Here is a 15,203-nt window from a genome sequence, read left to right as displayed (position 1 = left end):
AAATAGTGTGATAAATGTATTGTTCATTGTTCGTTCATGTTAGTTAATACATCAACTATTGTTAACAAATGAGACCTTATTGTAAAGTGTTTGTTCTTTAAAGAATAGAATCATTTTGGAGTAACTTTATATTAAGTTATGTAGTAACCAGGGTTATTATAGTTAATTATAACTAATATATATATATATATATATATATATTACTTAAAATAAAGTAAATGTTAAACTAAAACTTAAAAATAAAAATCAACTAAAAACAACGCTTTACAATAAGGTTCATTATTTAACATTAACTACTTTAGTTAACATGAACTAAGAATGAACAAAACTTCTAAAGAATTGATACATTTTGTTAATTTCAGCATTTACTAATGCATAATTAATGTTTGTTAACATTAGTTCATGCACTGTGAACTAACATGAACAATGAATGACTGTATTTATTAACCAACATTAACAAAGATGAATAAATAGTGTAATGAATAAAAATCACATGAATAAAATGTGTTGTTCATTGTTCATTCATGTTAGTTAATACATTAACTAATGTTAACAAATGACACCTTATTGTGAAGTTTCACCTAAAATATAAATAAATTAAAAACAATACATACATATTTACCTTAAAAAGAAAAAAAAAAACAGTAACACTTTATAATAAGGTTCATTAGTTAACATTACTTAACTACTTTAGTTAACAAACTAAAAATAAACAGTACTTCTACAGCATGTTAATTCGAACATTTACTAATGCATTATTAAAATCAAAAGTTGTGCTAACTTTAGCAAAGGTTACAGTATAAGTACTGTAATGAATGTATTGTTCATTGTTTGTTAATGTTAGTTAACACATTAACTACCATTAACTAACGGAAACTTATCGTAAAGTGTTACCAAAAAAGAACAAACTAAACTAAACTTTTAACTTAAATTTAAAGGTAAAGTTTCAAGTAATGAATTCAAAAATATTACTAAAAGCTTTGACAGTATCACAGTGATCTTAAAATTACACTTTCAAGACCCAAAGTTTGTCTAAAAATCTTCTCTTTTTTTAAAACAAGGCATGAACAGACTTTTTTTTTACAGTTTGCTGCATTCTGTAGATTGACAGAGATATGGCCTTTTGCAATGAACATTTATGTTTCCTGGTTGTAATCATATGACTTGAATGTCAACTTTACACAAAAACAAAGATCCAATTGCACCAACACAATAACGTAGTTTGAAAACCATTCACCCCAAATCAATACGAGAAATTCTAGTACAAACAACTCCACTGACATGGCAGGTAGAGCAGGAACAGACTGTCTGTTGTGTTTTTATCAGCATGGTGTAACGTGCCCCAGCTTGTGAGCATTTCTGTTAGTTTCAGAGCCTTTTTATGCTGTTTTGCCTCCATCGATCTCTAAACCAGGGCATGGGATACACCGACCTGCTCCCATCCTAAATTTTTTGCAATACTTCACAACTTCTCCTAATCAAACACAGCATAAGCAAGATCATTTGCAACAAATGTAATCAAACTGAAGGGTCTAACTCAAGGGGTGTGTTGCATTGTACAGGTGTGTGGTGCTTCTCGTCTGAACTGAATGCTAAAGGTGGGGCATTTTTATGCATAGTGGTTTCAGGCTTAACCTCCCTCAGGAATGAACGCACTGCGCTAACAACAGCTTATGCAATCACAACAGATCATAAAAAGATGTCCAGCAGTGAAAAGATCCGAGCGATCTAAAAATCCCAAAGAAATAGGTCTGAAATTAATTGGTTTGTTTTAATGCTGCCATTACAACTCCTAATGCAATGTTAAAGGAAAGCAAATGACCAACTGAAAGCTTTTAAGGAAACTGCAAAATCAATAGCACTCCACTTGAATCCAGCTGTGCTATAAACATATAATTAGAGGAAACAGAGATTCATGGCCAACCATATATAACCCCGTAGCACATTTAACAGTAAGAGTTTTGCTGTCAGTTTGTTTTGAATGTTTTGCATTCGGACAGCCATTTTGTTTCAGATTTCCTCTTGCACTCTGGTTTAGTAATAAAGGCATGCAGAGACAAGATCACGTCGAGCTACAGGCCAGTTCAAACACACAAACTACACATACTTAGACAGCTGCTTTATTCAAATAAAACCAATTATAATTACTGTAAACTAACCCCAACCCAACCCTAACCTTACCCTTAAGAAGACTTAAAACATTATTTACTTTATTTATAAACCGTTTCCCCATTTAAGGGTGTCTCTTAAAGGTATAGTTCAGCCAAAAATGAAAATTCTGTCATTAATTACTCTCCCTCATGTCGTTCCAAACCTGTAAGACCTTTGTTCATCTTCACAGAACACAATTTTTTGGTCAAATCGAGAGCTTTTTGACCCTGCATAGACAGCAACGCAATTACCACATCTATGTACGAATGCCGGCTCCTGCGTCAGCAGCACCACACGCATGCATTGTGGTACTCCTGTGAACGCGCGTCAAAGACTGACACCAAAGAGAAGAAACTGTTAAATTACAGTTTAAGCACTGATGTCACATGGACTATTTTAACGATGTCCTTACTACCTTTCTGGGTCTTGAACATGTCAGTTGTGTTGCTGTCTATGCAGGGTCAGAAAGCTTTTGGATTTCATCAAAAATATCTTAATTTGTGTTCCGCAGATGAACGAAGGTCAGTTTACGGGTTTGGAACGACATGAGGGTGAGTAATTAATGACAGACCTTTCACTGTTGGGTGAACAAACCCTTTAAATTTAGTTTTTGTCATTAAGATAATAATTAAGATATTAATTAAGATAATACATTACAATAATATGGTAAGACACACCAATTTGCAATATCAAGCAGTAAACTGAGTTTTGTACAGCTAAAAATAGCTAGGCGCGGATGAGACCAGAAGCCAAACCCATTAAATTTACAAATGGCCGCACCCACTCTTACGGAAAGAAAAAGGTAGATAAAACATATTCGCACGATTGTGCCTTAGTCAGTCAATCACTATTTCTACCTTATGTAAACATGGCGAGACAATTCACATGTCAAGACAACTCTCTTGAAATGCTTTAGCTTCATAGTGCTCCCATAGTGCAAACAGCACAGCGTGGCACTAGCAATGCAAAGGTCATAAGCTCAATTCCCATGGAATGCAGTTAACTTGGATTGAAGTATCTATTAAAAGAGTAAAACTGTGGATGGGTGAGGCACTGGACGAGTGGAAATAGAAGGAGAGGAAGAAAGAAAAATAGGACTCATTTAAATCCAGTAAGTCTGATTCAGCCACAGACAACTAATATTGTCAGGCTGACCATGGGAGATTCCAGCATTACCTAATGCACAGACATGCACACTGGTTCACCAGACATAGGAAATGAAGGGTAAGACCAGTGGGGTTGTGAGTTATTAAGACAAGTACAGTCATTCGCTAACATTCCCATCAGTCTATTTTAATGGTGTCTGGATACTAAATCAGTTTCCTTGTTAAAATAACAACCATGTGCAGGATAGTGAGCAAATGATGGGAAGAGAGAACGAGAGTGAAAAACCAAGAACTGAATGGAAGAGTAGAAACTAAGAATTCGATTTGCAGTAGGGACTTACCAATGAAGGGAATTGAGGCGAGGGAATCGTCCTCGATGGATAGCGGTGGTAGGTTACCATTCGTACGACGATGAGAAATAGCACTTTCCGCTTTGGCAGGGGGCTCCGTAGGATCAGAGGTAAAGAGTAGAGGGTCACTGGAGTCAAGTGCTATACCATAATGTGGATGTCGTAGGGCGTTCGCACCCCTGCGTCCAGTGGGTGGCTTCTGCCTCAGAACCACTTCTTGTGTCTGGGCTTCGACTGTTGCTTCCCCTGCCCCTCTGTCGTGATTTGTGGGTCGGTAAGTTCTGTCTTGTCCTTCAGGGGGTGTGGGAATAGCAGTTGTAGAAGAGGTGGTTGGTGGAGCCGAGGAAGGAGAGGCTGAGGATGGAAGCCCCTCTGGGGGACTGGTCTTGGGTGTAGGAGTCCAAAGGTGTGGACCTGTGTAAGAGGGGTCTCTGAACGACTGGGCTTGCTGCAAGATACGTCCGGTCTTCCGGTTGAAAGAGGGGCTGTAGCTACGATAGCCAATCGGCTCCTCGTCTAGACTTTGGCAAGAAGGCAAACGTCTTGCCTGTGGAGCTGCCTGCTGTGGATGCGGAGTCTGAGATGAGTGTTGGTGTGCTGCATGTGTGAGGTTTTGATGCTGGATTTGGTGGTGTGACTCGTGTTGGCCAGAATGCCCGCCACGTCGTAGATAGCTTTCAGTCCTGTTTGGGGGCTGATGGACCCAAGTAGATCTTTCGAATCGTGGTGAGAGTATTCCCACAGCTCTGTCGAGAGTTTCCAGTGAACGTCCCGAATGTCCGTACCGGGTTGCTAGAAGGTTGTCGGAGGACTTGCGCCCATAAGCCACCGCGGATGGGTGCTGTCCATAGGCATGCTCACCCTGCCAGTCTCCGTGGTTCCAGTGGGGATCAGGGTACGCTGCTGAGCTCTGCTGAAGCAGCAGCAATGTGTCTTGCGATGCACTGTGGGGAAAACCAACTTGCTGTGAACGCCTGGCCCTCCCAATCTCACCTAGTCGGTCCTGTGAGAAACTCCTGTGGCGTGGGTGCATGGAGCGAGAATTTGAACGCTCCCGCTCCCGGTCTCGGTCTCGTTCCCGCTCCCGCTCCCGCTCCCGGCCTGGTACTTGGCTATAGTACCAGTTGGAAAGAGCTTGCTGGGTGCGTTCGCTACGACTGGATGGGGGTGTTGATGTTGACTGAGAAGGGCTGGGCCAAGGTGGGCTTTCCTTGCGGCCTCCAATGTGCCCCATGGCAGTTCCCACGTTGTGGTTGGCAAGATGAGCATGATGCAGTGGACTCTTTATCCCTCCCGAGGAGGAACATGATGAGTATGAGCGTCCCCTCATTTGTCCGATTCCCTGCTGTCCCCTGTCAGTCATTCCATACTGGATCTCCTCAGTTCGGTGTGCAGGGCTACTGTGACCAACACCTCCTGGCTCACAGCTCCTGCCCTCGGCTGCCCAGACAGCATTGGAAGCTACTGTCCGGTTGTCAAGGGGCGGAGAGGGACCAGACGAGGAGCCGGGCCAGCGGCTCCAGTTATCCAGCTGGTTTTGCCCCATGTGTGAAGAAGCTGGGGCAGGGCCCGAGGGGTACCCCGCAGGAGACTGTGATATTGTACGTGGAGGGTAGAGGACAGGGGGTGGTGGAGGAAGATTTTGGGCCTTTCCTGTATATGGATTGTTCCCTCTTAGGTAGGCATCATGGGAATAAGCCTGAAAGAGAGAAATACAACTGTTTCATTCTTAAGGAACATAAAGGGGTGACTTATGTTCAACAGAGTGAGAAAGGCATCAAGGAGTGGAGGTGAAAAGTTCATAGAAAAAAAGGGGTAAGAGAGATGACATAACTATTACACACTGAGCATGAGACACTATCACTATATAATGAACATGTGATTGTGTCGTAATACTGAGTTTCAGTGTAGTATTAGCTTACTCAAACTTTCAAACATCAAAACATACCTTAAAAACTAAAACTGGCTTATCTATTAACTACAGTCAAACCAAAATTATTCAGACACTGTCAACAAATAACAAAATGGTGAACAAAGTGGTAAAATTTAATTGAAGCAAATGTTTAGAATTTATTTAAAGAGATTAAATTATTTTACAGGCTGATTTAGTTTTAACTTTACCTCTTCTTTAAATACACTCCAAAAATGCTGGGAGAAATATAGACAAACTCAGCGAATGGGTTGTTTTGACTTAACATTCTAGGTAGTTTTATTAAACATAAATATTGTTAAATAGTTAAATAAAATTAATCCAAAATAAACTGTCATTTAAAAATCAGACACATAATTACTAGAGGCATCAGCAATAATCAAAAGGTGAACATTTATTAATAAGCAATTAAAAAATAAAAATAAAAAAGTTTATTATTTAATTATTATTTATTCAACTTACTAATAAATCTTCAGTATTAAACATACTAATAAATGTTCCTTTCCAACCTGTTTTGGGTTAATTTTAAGCAAGAAATATAGTAATTCTAAGCAATAGTTGAGTTAAATAAAACTACCCAGAAGGTTGTGTTAAACATTTAACCCAACTGCTGGGTCAAAACAGCCCAATCTCTTATTTTTAACCCAGCATTTTGTGTATGTATAAATACATATGTGACCCTAGACCACAAAACCAGTCACAAGTAGCACGGGTATGTTTGTAGCAATAGCCAACAATACATACAATGGATCAAAATTGCAGATTTTTCTTTTATGCCAAAAATCATTAGAATATTAAGTAAAGATCATGGTCCATAAAGATATTTTGGAAATTTCCCACGGTGAATATATCAAAACTTAATTTCTCAATATTCAGAATTTTTTTGCACCCTCAGATTCCAGATTTCCAAAAAGTCATATCTCGGCCAAATACTGGCCTATCCTAACAAACCATACATCAATGGAAAGCTTTTATCAGAAAGATTTATTCAGCATTCACATAATGTATAAATCTCAATTTAAAAAAAATTGACCCTTATGACTGGTTTTGTGGTCCAGGGTCACATATTATGTTTAGATTAATGGTTAAAGCAAGAAAATGATAAGGATAGGATAAGAAAAGTGTAAAACGTAATTCACTTCATATTAAAAGAAAGGTAAAATCACCTTCTAAATTAAATTCAGCTTGTTTTAAGGATGTTTAAATAGAAAATATAACTAAAACCTTGACTAAGAAAATTATTTTTGCAGTATAATCACAAACGAGAAGACACCGACTTCAAAACCTCAACAATTTGCACCATGCACTGACTACTGTGCGACTGGCTGTCAAGCTGACCAGAAGCGCCAGCCCTCCATCAACACTAACCTCAGAACACACTGACACAAAGTCGACATGTGCTACATTAAGAATTTATTAGCAAAACAGAGACTTGGCCGGCTGACGAAAACGTTGTCCGGCTCCAGACACGCAAATCGACTAACATAGCACAGTACATGCAGTCTGCTAATACATGCAAATACAACCAACACAGAGAACTGAAACTCACTAACCAAGCGAAACATTCCCTAAAGCTTCAATGTGCCAAACGCCTCTCGTTTTCTTTAAAGTGTTCTCTTTAACAGCTTAAATTTACCTCTCATGTCCTGATTTGTGCTTTTTCAAGTTCATGTCTCGTTGTCACGTCCCTCTGTTATTCTCTGTATCTCTTTTTCTCTTTCTGTCTATGGTGAGCCCTACCCAACCCAATGCTCTTGAACTCCCTCCTTTCTCTCTCCCTCTCTCTCTCTCTCTCTCGTCGTCTCTCCACCCTGTGGGAGTGTGGGAGGGGCCACATAACTGATGATGTCATCTCTGGAATGTAGCTGATGCGGGTGTAAGGAGGGGTGTGTAGAGAGACAGAGAGAACGAGAGATAGACATGGGGGGAAGAATAGAGGAGTAAGAAGGAGTGGGGTCCCTTGGGAGGCTATATGGGTAATTCGCTTAGTATGAGTGCCCTACTACAAAGATCCATTCGAGTGTGTATCTGTACGTGCCCCACAAGTGCATAAAGGTTCCCCTTCGTCTTTAGTAAGTTGCATGTCCGATCATGTGGGCAACTGGGTAATTTGTACACTGAAGAAAATATGCGAGTGGGAATGTTTGTGCACTGTGTGAAAGAATGCATGTGTGTTTGTGTGGTAATCATATGACCGTCTGCATGCTTACAACATGACTGATTCTTGATTTCTTCAAAAATGCTTCAAAACGTTACTGCTGAAGCAACCTACTGACTCACACATTGCTTTATAATGACTACCTAAATTTATTAGAGTTCTCAAACTTTGGTGTCTGTGTCTGTTTCAAAGTATGAGAAATGTGTACATACCTCTGAGGGTGTGTGTGGGTTTACTAACTTTAATTCTGAAACAAAAGTTACCAAAACTCTATAATCTACAATTGCAAAATGTTCATATCACAAGACATTTTCTTAATGAGTTTAGCCATGTTTCAGTAAAACTAAACAACTAATGTGGCATAAAATATTAAGACATATATTTTAAGCATGAATTATTTCAAAATAAACTGAAACAAAATCAAGAATCATTCTTTCCAAAACAAGTCTTAATTTAAACAATTTAGTAAACTAATCTTATTTTACTGGAAAACAAAACAAAAGATGATTTTTTAATCATCTTAATTATTTAATTAATTGACCAATTATTAATTATGTAATTTAACAAAGATAATTATTTGACTTTAGGTTAGTCTGGAGTAGTGTTCATTTCATTAACAAAAACTATGCCAAAAAATATTAGCTGACATTCGTTTTTTCTTGAGTAAGACAAGATGATTTAACACAAACTATATAAACAGGCAATACTGTTGACAAAAACAGATGAGAATAAAATGTTTTAAATAAAAACTCTCTATATCCAACATTTCTGTTATCTTTAACAAAAAAGAGGGGTAAAAAAAAAATGGCCCTCCACTAGCTATCATGCTTGGGGTTGCCAGATGTCAAGAGTTGAAATCCACTTATCAGAGATTCTCTCTTAAAAGGACATATTTTCTGCCCTGTGTTTTGCTTTATCTTCACAACCTGGCAACCATTCACACAAGCGCCCTCTTCCACTATGGAAAAAGCACTGATGAGCTGAAAACATCAATAAACATTGGAGTTTAGAGATCTCCACTGAGATATTCTGGTCAAATGAAAATAATACAGCCAGTCTATGTTCTTTCACACAGCTGTTTGAGTGGTTTGCTGCAAATAAATCTTCCATTATACCTTCTCCAATAAATCCAAATATTGATCTTGACTATATTTTTAGCGATTGGGTTGCTAAATAAATGCACTTAGGCAAGTCTTTCTAGTTATTTTAATTTAAATATGTGAATAGCTTGAATATATTGGAATAAATTAATTAATCTTATCTTTTTAATATAAAGAACGTCTTTATATTTATGATCTTATTTCATAAAAAGATCATATTTCATAAAAAATCTGTAAACTAGATGAGGTCAAAAAAACATGTGAATGAGCTAACACTCTCTTGATTTAGGGTAAAAGTGCAATAATTCTGATGAAATTTCTCAAATGATAACATTCATGAGCCTTGAGCAAAATAACTATGATTATCAGTTAAACCATTACGTAGCGTGACTAAAATGTGTAAAAGTTTTAATTGTCTAAAACTAGACAAAAATTCCCATACTTTTAGTCAACTAAAATTTGACTAACAGCACAGGTTGACTAAACATGATAAAAATTTTAAGACATAAATTCATTATTAACACTAATCTGGAGTCAGCACAATAAGCTTTATAAAATAAAATAAAATAAATGTGTATGGTATGCACTTCTTAAGTCAACCAGGTAAATGTGTAGGTATGAGTGGATGTATGAGACAAAAAGAGTGGCAAGGTGTGGCAAAAATGCTGAAACGTACACTTACCAGCTGCAGCACGTCCTCGTCCTTTGGCATGATGGAGAGCTCCAGTACACTCTCACTGCAAAGACAAAACAAAGACACCAGAGAGCATGAGATCCAATTGGAGTATCTACAGTTTATTTGATTTACAGTGACAACTGAACAAATTCTCCATTAAAAGTTTTGGGTTGTGGTTTGGGTTGAGTACAAAGACAACCTTTACATTGGAGTCAGTAGTAACCTTTCTAAGTAATGCACATAATCGTCCAGCGAACACTGCCTGAGGTCATTCTGTTACGTAAAACATATGTCACAAATTCCACATGAACAACACTCATGTGAACGTTTAGTTATGTTCTGCTGCTTCAACTTTTAACTCAAAAATCCAAACAATGTTGTAGATCAAGACATCTTGATCTGCATTTGCTTCTTTGGTTTGATTTAGATACCTGTAGAAGACCTCATTTGAATCAACTCATGCAACAAAGTGGAAAAAATATTCTGAATAGATGCTATTTGACTTGAGAAACTCACCTGTTCTGAATCAGTGCAATGACCTGGGAGTATGTCTTACCCAGCACACTCTCTCCATTCACTTTAACCAGCCTGTCTCCTGCAAACACACACACACACACACACACACACAAAACAAGTTTACATGAAAAATATTTAGACCAGGGCAGGGTCGAAAATAAACAAAAAAAATGATACCAAAATGAATAAAAATGTCCTACAAATTCAAGACAAAAGAGCCAAAATGTCTCTGCACAATTAAACAATGTATTACAGCTGTCATGGTTAAAATGAAATGTTAAAACGAATGAAAAGTGTAAATTCGCAAAATTATATTTAGATTCGCTCACACTGCCTCTGTTTTGTGCAGCCTAGAGCCTTATAGCCAATTAAACGCGTTACTGCTGAATTTAGGAATGAACTGGCCAATCAGAGGTGCTTCGTTTAGTCAGCGCTGAAAACAAGCCAATCAGAGGCGCTTAGATTAGTCAGCGCTGAAAACGTCAGAGCTGTTGATGAATCCGCACACTCGCGAATTCCCTCATTATAAACAACCAACAACACAGCGGCCACGCAGATACGATGTAAATAAAATATTGATTTCGTGGCTTAAGTGATTCTAACGGGAGTTTTTGCAGAACTTGTGCTAGAAACCATAATGCGACGTGCCCAAAACTGCTTTACTTCACAATATTACTGTTTTACTGTTTTTTGATCAAATAAATGCAGCCTTAGTGAACATAGGAGAACTGTTTCAAAAGCATTAAAAATGTTTTAAAAACTCCAAACTTTTGATCAACAGTGTATTCTTTTAGTATTTAAAATTTGTAACATTCACACACATGTACAAAACTTATATTAGACATGACATATATTACTTAATATTACACAGTTATATTCACATTTAATAGTAGTTTACACAATTGGGTTTATTGTTTTTAACATTCTTTACATAGTGAGTGCAAGCTAACATGTGCATTCTGTTCAAATAATAAAGATTAAGTAGACTCATTCCATGTGTTCGCTCTATTTTCCTTAGATCTCTGGTGTGTTTTGGGTTCACGTCAGGGTTAGGTTATGGGATCATCTCCATCAACGGCGGTTTGTCAGGAGGACTCAATGAATGCTCAGCCTTCTATCCAGTCATAACCAATCATATTATAATGCATTCATCAGAAGTAGTGTATGATCGGTTGCACAGGGTTCCTCGGAAAACACTTTTTTAAAGACTGTTTGCTCAGAAGTGGATCACTTATCACCCTTGCATATTTGTTTATGAAATATTGTGGCTAATCTGATTATGCTGTCAGCTACTCTCAGCTCCATGTTACAAATTGTATACATTCCATTGCCTTTACATCAAGATGAACACATAAAATACCAAAAAAGTCTGTCATATTCCTATTAAATGTGTCTTAAATTCTGTCAAAGAGAGATTGTGTGTAACATAGTCACTAGCAACAAATACAGTAAACATACTACAATCCTGTATTGTATTGTACAGTTTAAGGATAAGGTAAGGAGAATGTGCCCTCATTGAACTCAACTACCTTGTCCTGACCAGGAAGCAGCCATGTGTGTGTCTCTCTCACACACAAACAAACAGAGTGAGAGATAATGAGTCACCTTCTGTCATGCTGAGAGTGTTGCGTATGAATAACAAACCATAATTCACCGAAGACAATGTTTCATAATAGATAATGCTCTGTAGTAGTTTCTTTCTCTAATTTAAATTTATTCTGTTCATAAATATCACAAGAATAAAACTCTCAGGTTTATCTGAAAGCAGTGAGAGCACAGTGGAGCGTCCATGGCAGTCAGGTGACATGATTAGTCACAGGAAGCATGACATATTGGCACTTTAAATATGTCTTAGCACAGAGACACATTCCTGTAATCTGTGACAGGCTCTAAAGAAGAAACAAACCATCACTGAGTTAAGTGGGCAAGTCATAACAAGAGATTACATATGTATGGGGTGGATATAATCAAAGCTAAAATCATTTAGCATGTACACACACACACACACACACACACACACACACGCAGACTAGGGTTGTAATATACCAGTCTATCCGGGTTTGAACGTGCACGATTATCATACTTTAAACAATTGCATATCCACATTTTATTTTAAAAAAAATGAATGAAAAAGAAATGTCACCCTCGCATATGCAACTTATTTTCACTCGGCTGCTTGACTTTGCATTCACTCTGGCTGCCTACACGCAAGCTACTAATCTCAATCCCCCGCCGAAAAAAAGGATAAATCTGCAGTGTGGAAAACTTCGGAATTCATATGCATGAATTCATTGCAACTATTACAGAAGGTTCAAATGCTCACTGATGCCTCAGAAAGAAAAACGATGCATTAAGAGCCTGGGGGTGAAAACTTTTGAATGGAATAAAGATGTGTACATTTTTATTTTTCCTAAATATCTTTTTTTTTCATTTAGTACTGCCCTTCAGAAGCTACAGAAGATACATGTTTCCCAGAAGACAAAATAAGTTCAATTTCACCCAAGTTCTCTTCAAATTCCAAAATTTTTCACCCCTGACTCTTAATGCATCATTTGTCCCTCAGTTGTCCTCCGTGTGAAAATATGAATCTCAAAATCATACAGTCATTGTTGAAAAGGGTTCAAATACAAGAAATGCTGAAAAAACAAAGATTTTGTGGGAGCTGAAGGATTTTTGAGAAGAACAGCGGGCAGTTTAATGGTTGAACTATCACTAAAAAAAAAAAAATCAATCGTGGATCATTTAGATAACAAAACAGTATTAAGATCTGAAATTCCTAAGAGGTCTTCAGGAATGAAACAACTACAGTTAGCTCAACTTTCCGTAGAATTTTAGGGTTATGTGCGGTAAGGGTTGCATCACCTTGTTCACTTGTTGACTAAAAAATGAGTACTCACTAGTATTGAGGGGGAAATGATTAATGCACCAAAAATGTCAACATCACTGAGTCAGTGAAAGCTGCGAAAGAACTGAATGAAAATGCAAATTCACTGTCTGAAATTAGGTGGCACTTATAAAAAAGCAGCAATACAGCTGTTACCCTAGTACACCTAGCACTACACAACTTTCTGTTTCTGACACTCACTTTTCACAGCGAAGATTTAAGATTTTCTTCAGATTTTTGTATTTGCATGATGTTTATCAAACAAAAGTAAATACAAGAATACAGCGACCTTGTTCCAGATTATTCCTCTGATATTTACTGCTTTACAATTCTTTATTGTTTTTTCTAATTATAATACCATTTCTATCATGAGAAAAAGCAAGTTGCTTGCTACTGCCAATATATAAGCTGATACACTGCTGTATTTAAGACATACTGTTGCTGCACAAGTAGAACATATATAATAACCCGTAGCAGATCTATACAGGTGGAGCTGCGGAAGTGGAAGGTTTCAGATGAACTCTAAAAGCATGCTGTGAAATGCTCTAATGAATGCTAATCAGCCATTTGAATGTAAAGCAGCAAGCGCATTGGCTGCGTATGCAACATGAATCAATCAGCTTGCAATATGGGCTCATCAGTTTGCATTAATGACCCATCAGCCTGCGCCATCTAGAGTTTCATAACACAACTTAGCATTTTGTATAATCCTATTTATTATAATACTATTTTGTAATACTATTTTGTAACAACAAAAAACTGACTAAAAATACTAATCTTATTGGTTGGCCAGTTTCTTTGCAGTATGACAGAAATTAGAAGCCCTCTCAGTTACAGGGAGGCATGCTAGTTTTTGTATTGGTCTGAACAAAAAATTACAGCCAATCATTTGGCAAAATCAGAATGTTTATAGCACCAAACACTCATTTAGTTGTGAACAGGCCTTTAAAGGAGAAGTCCACTTCCAGAACAACAATTTACAAATAATTTACTCACCCCTTTGTCATCCAAGATGATCATTCATGTCTTTCTGTCTTCAGTCGTGAAGAAATAATGGTTTTTGAGGAAAGCATTTCAGGATTTTATCGGGTGCCCCGATTTTGAGTTTAAATGCAGCTTCAAAGGGCTCTAAACGATCCCAGCCGAGGAAGAAGGGTCTTATCTAGCGAAACGATCAGTCATTCTTTTCAGAAAATAAAAATTTGTATACTTTTTAAGCACAAAAGCTCGTGTAGCACAGGCTCTGAGATGCGTGTCCATGACGCTACCTACTATTGAATCACGTCGAAAGGTCACGCGAAAGGTCACGTAGGCAGAACTACAGACCCAGTGTTTACAAAGCAAACGTGCCGAGACTAAGGAAGCGCAAGTAAGTCAAATGCTGTTTACAAACAAAAAGGTACAATGATGTCGGACGATTCTGAAGTTGTAGGAGAAAATTAGATGGAGTTTTTTACCTTTTTGAGCCGGAGTACACAGACGATGAACTTTCGACCTTTGACGTGATTCAATAATACACAGCGTCGTGGACGCGCATCCCAGAGCCTGTGCTACATGAGCTTTTGTGCTTTAAAAGTATACAAACGATCGTTTCGATAGATAAGACCCTTCTTCCTCGGCTGGGATCATTTAGAGCCCTTTGAAGCTGCGTTTAAACTGCATTTTGGAAGTTCAAAATCGGGGCACCAGTGAAGTCCATTATATGCAGAAAAATGCTGAAATGCTTTCCTCAAAAACCATAATTTCTTCACGACTGAAGACAGAAAGACATTAACATCTTGGATGACAAAGGGGTGAGTAAATTATTTGTAAATTGTTGTTCTGGAAGTGGACTTCTCCTTTAAACTGATGCCATGTAGTTTCTATGAACATATGATCATCTTTTACCTGTACACAAGCCAGCCTGGTGGGCGGGGCCTTTCTCCCTCACATTCTTAACAAAGATGGTGTCCATGGGCTCCAGACGACTCCGATGGAGCCCTGCATGAAACAGAAACACACAAAAATATACTTGTTTAAAAAGTATACATAGTTTGTACAGAAGGCAAATACAGTGGGAAAACAAAAATACTTTTTGTGCGCAAAAATAACAAAAATAGCAATGCAGGGTCTATGCAGGGTCAGAAAGCTTACATGAAAAAATCTTAATTTGTGTTCTAAAGATGTTATGGGTTTAGCACGACATGAGGGTGAGTAATTAACGACCGAATTTTTTTTATATTTGGGTGAACTATCCCTTTAAGATTTTCCATTATTTATCAGGCACAGATCAGAAAAGAAAAACTAAAAGAATAAAAAAACATGATCATCAGGTTTGACACAAACTTGTGCA

General features: G+C 37.6%; 1 protein-coding gene across 1 annotated transcript in view; it reads right to left on the bottom strand.

Annotated features, from left to right (window-relative positions):
* The window catches only part of arhgap23a (Rho GTPase activating protein 23a), a 48,996-nt gene that overhangs the window by 18,666 nt on the left and 15,127 nt on the right, over positions 1-15,203 (bottom strand). Inside the window, 4 exon segments of the mRNA XM_051100681.1 lie at positions 3,599-5,306; positions 9,478-9,532; positions 9,988-10,066; positions 14,759-14,851. Coding sequence (XP_050956638.1) covers positions 3,599-5,306; positions 9,478-9,532; positions 9,988-10,066; positions 14,759-14,851 — 1,935 coding nt within the window.

Source organism: Labeo rohita, chromosome 3 (genome assembly GCF_022985175.1).
Source record: "Labeo rohita strain BAU-BD-2019 chromosome 3, IGBB_LRoh.1.0, whole genome shotgun sequence".
NCBI lineage: Eukaryota > Metazoa > Chordata > Actinopteri > Cypriniformes > Cyprinidae > Labeo > Labeo rohita.
The sequence above is the reverse complement of the archived record's forward strand: the minus strand, read 5'-3'. Positions and strand labels throughout refer to the sequence as shown.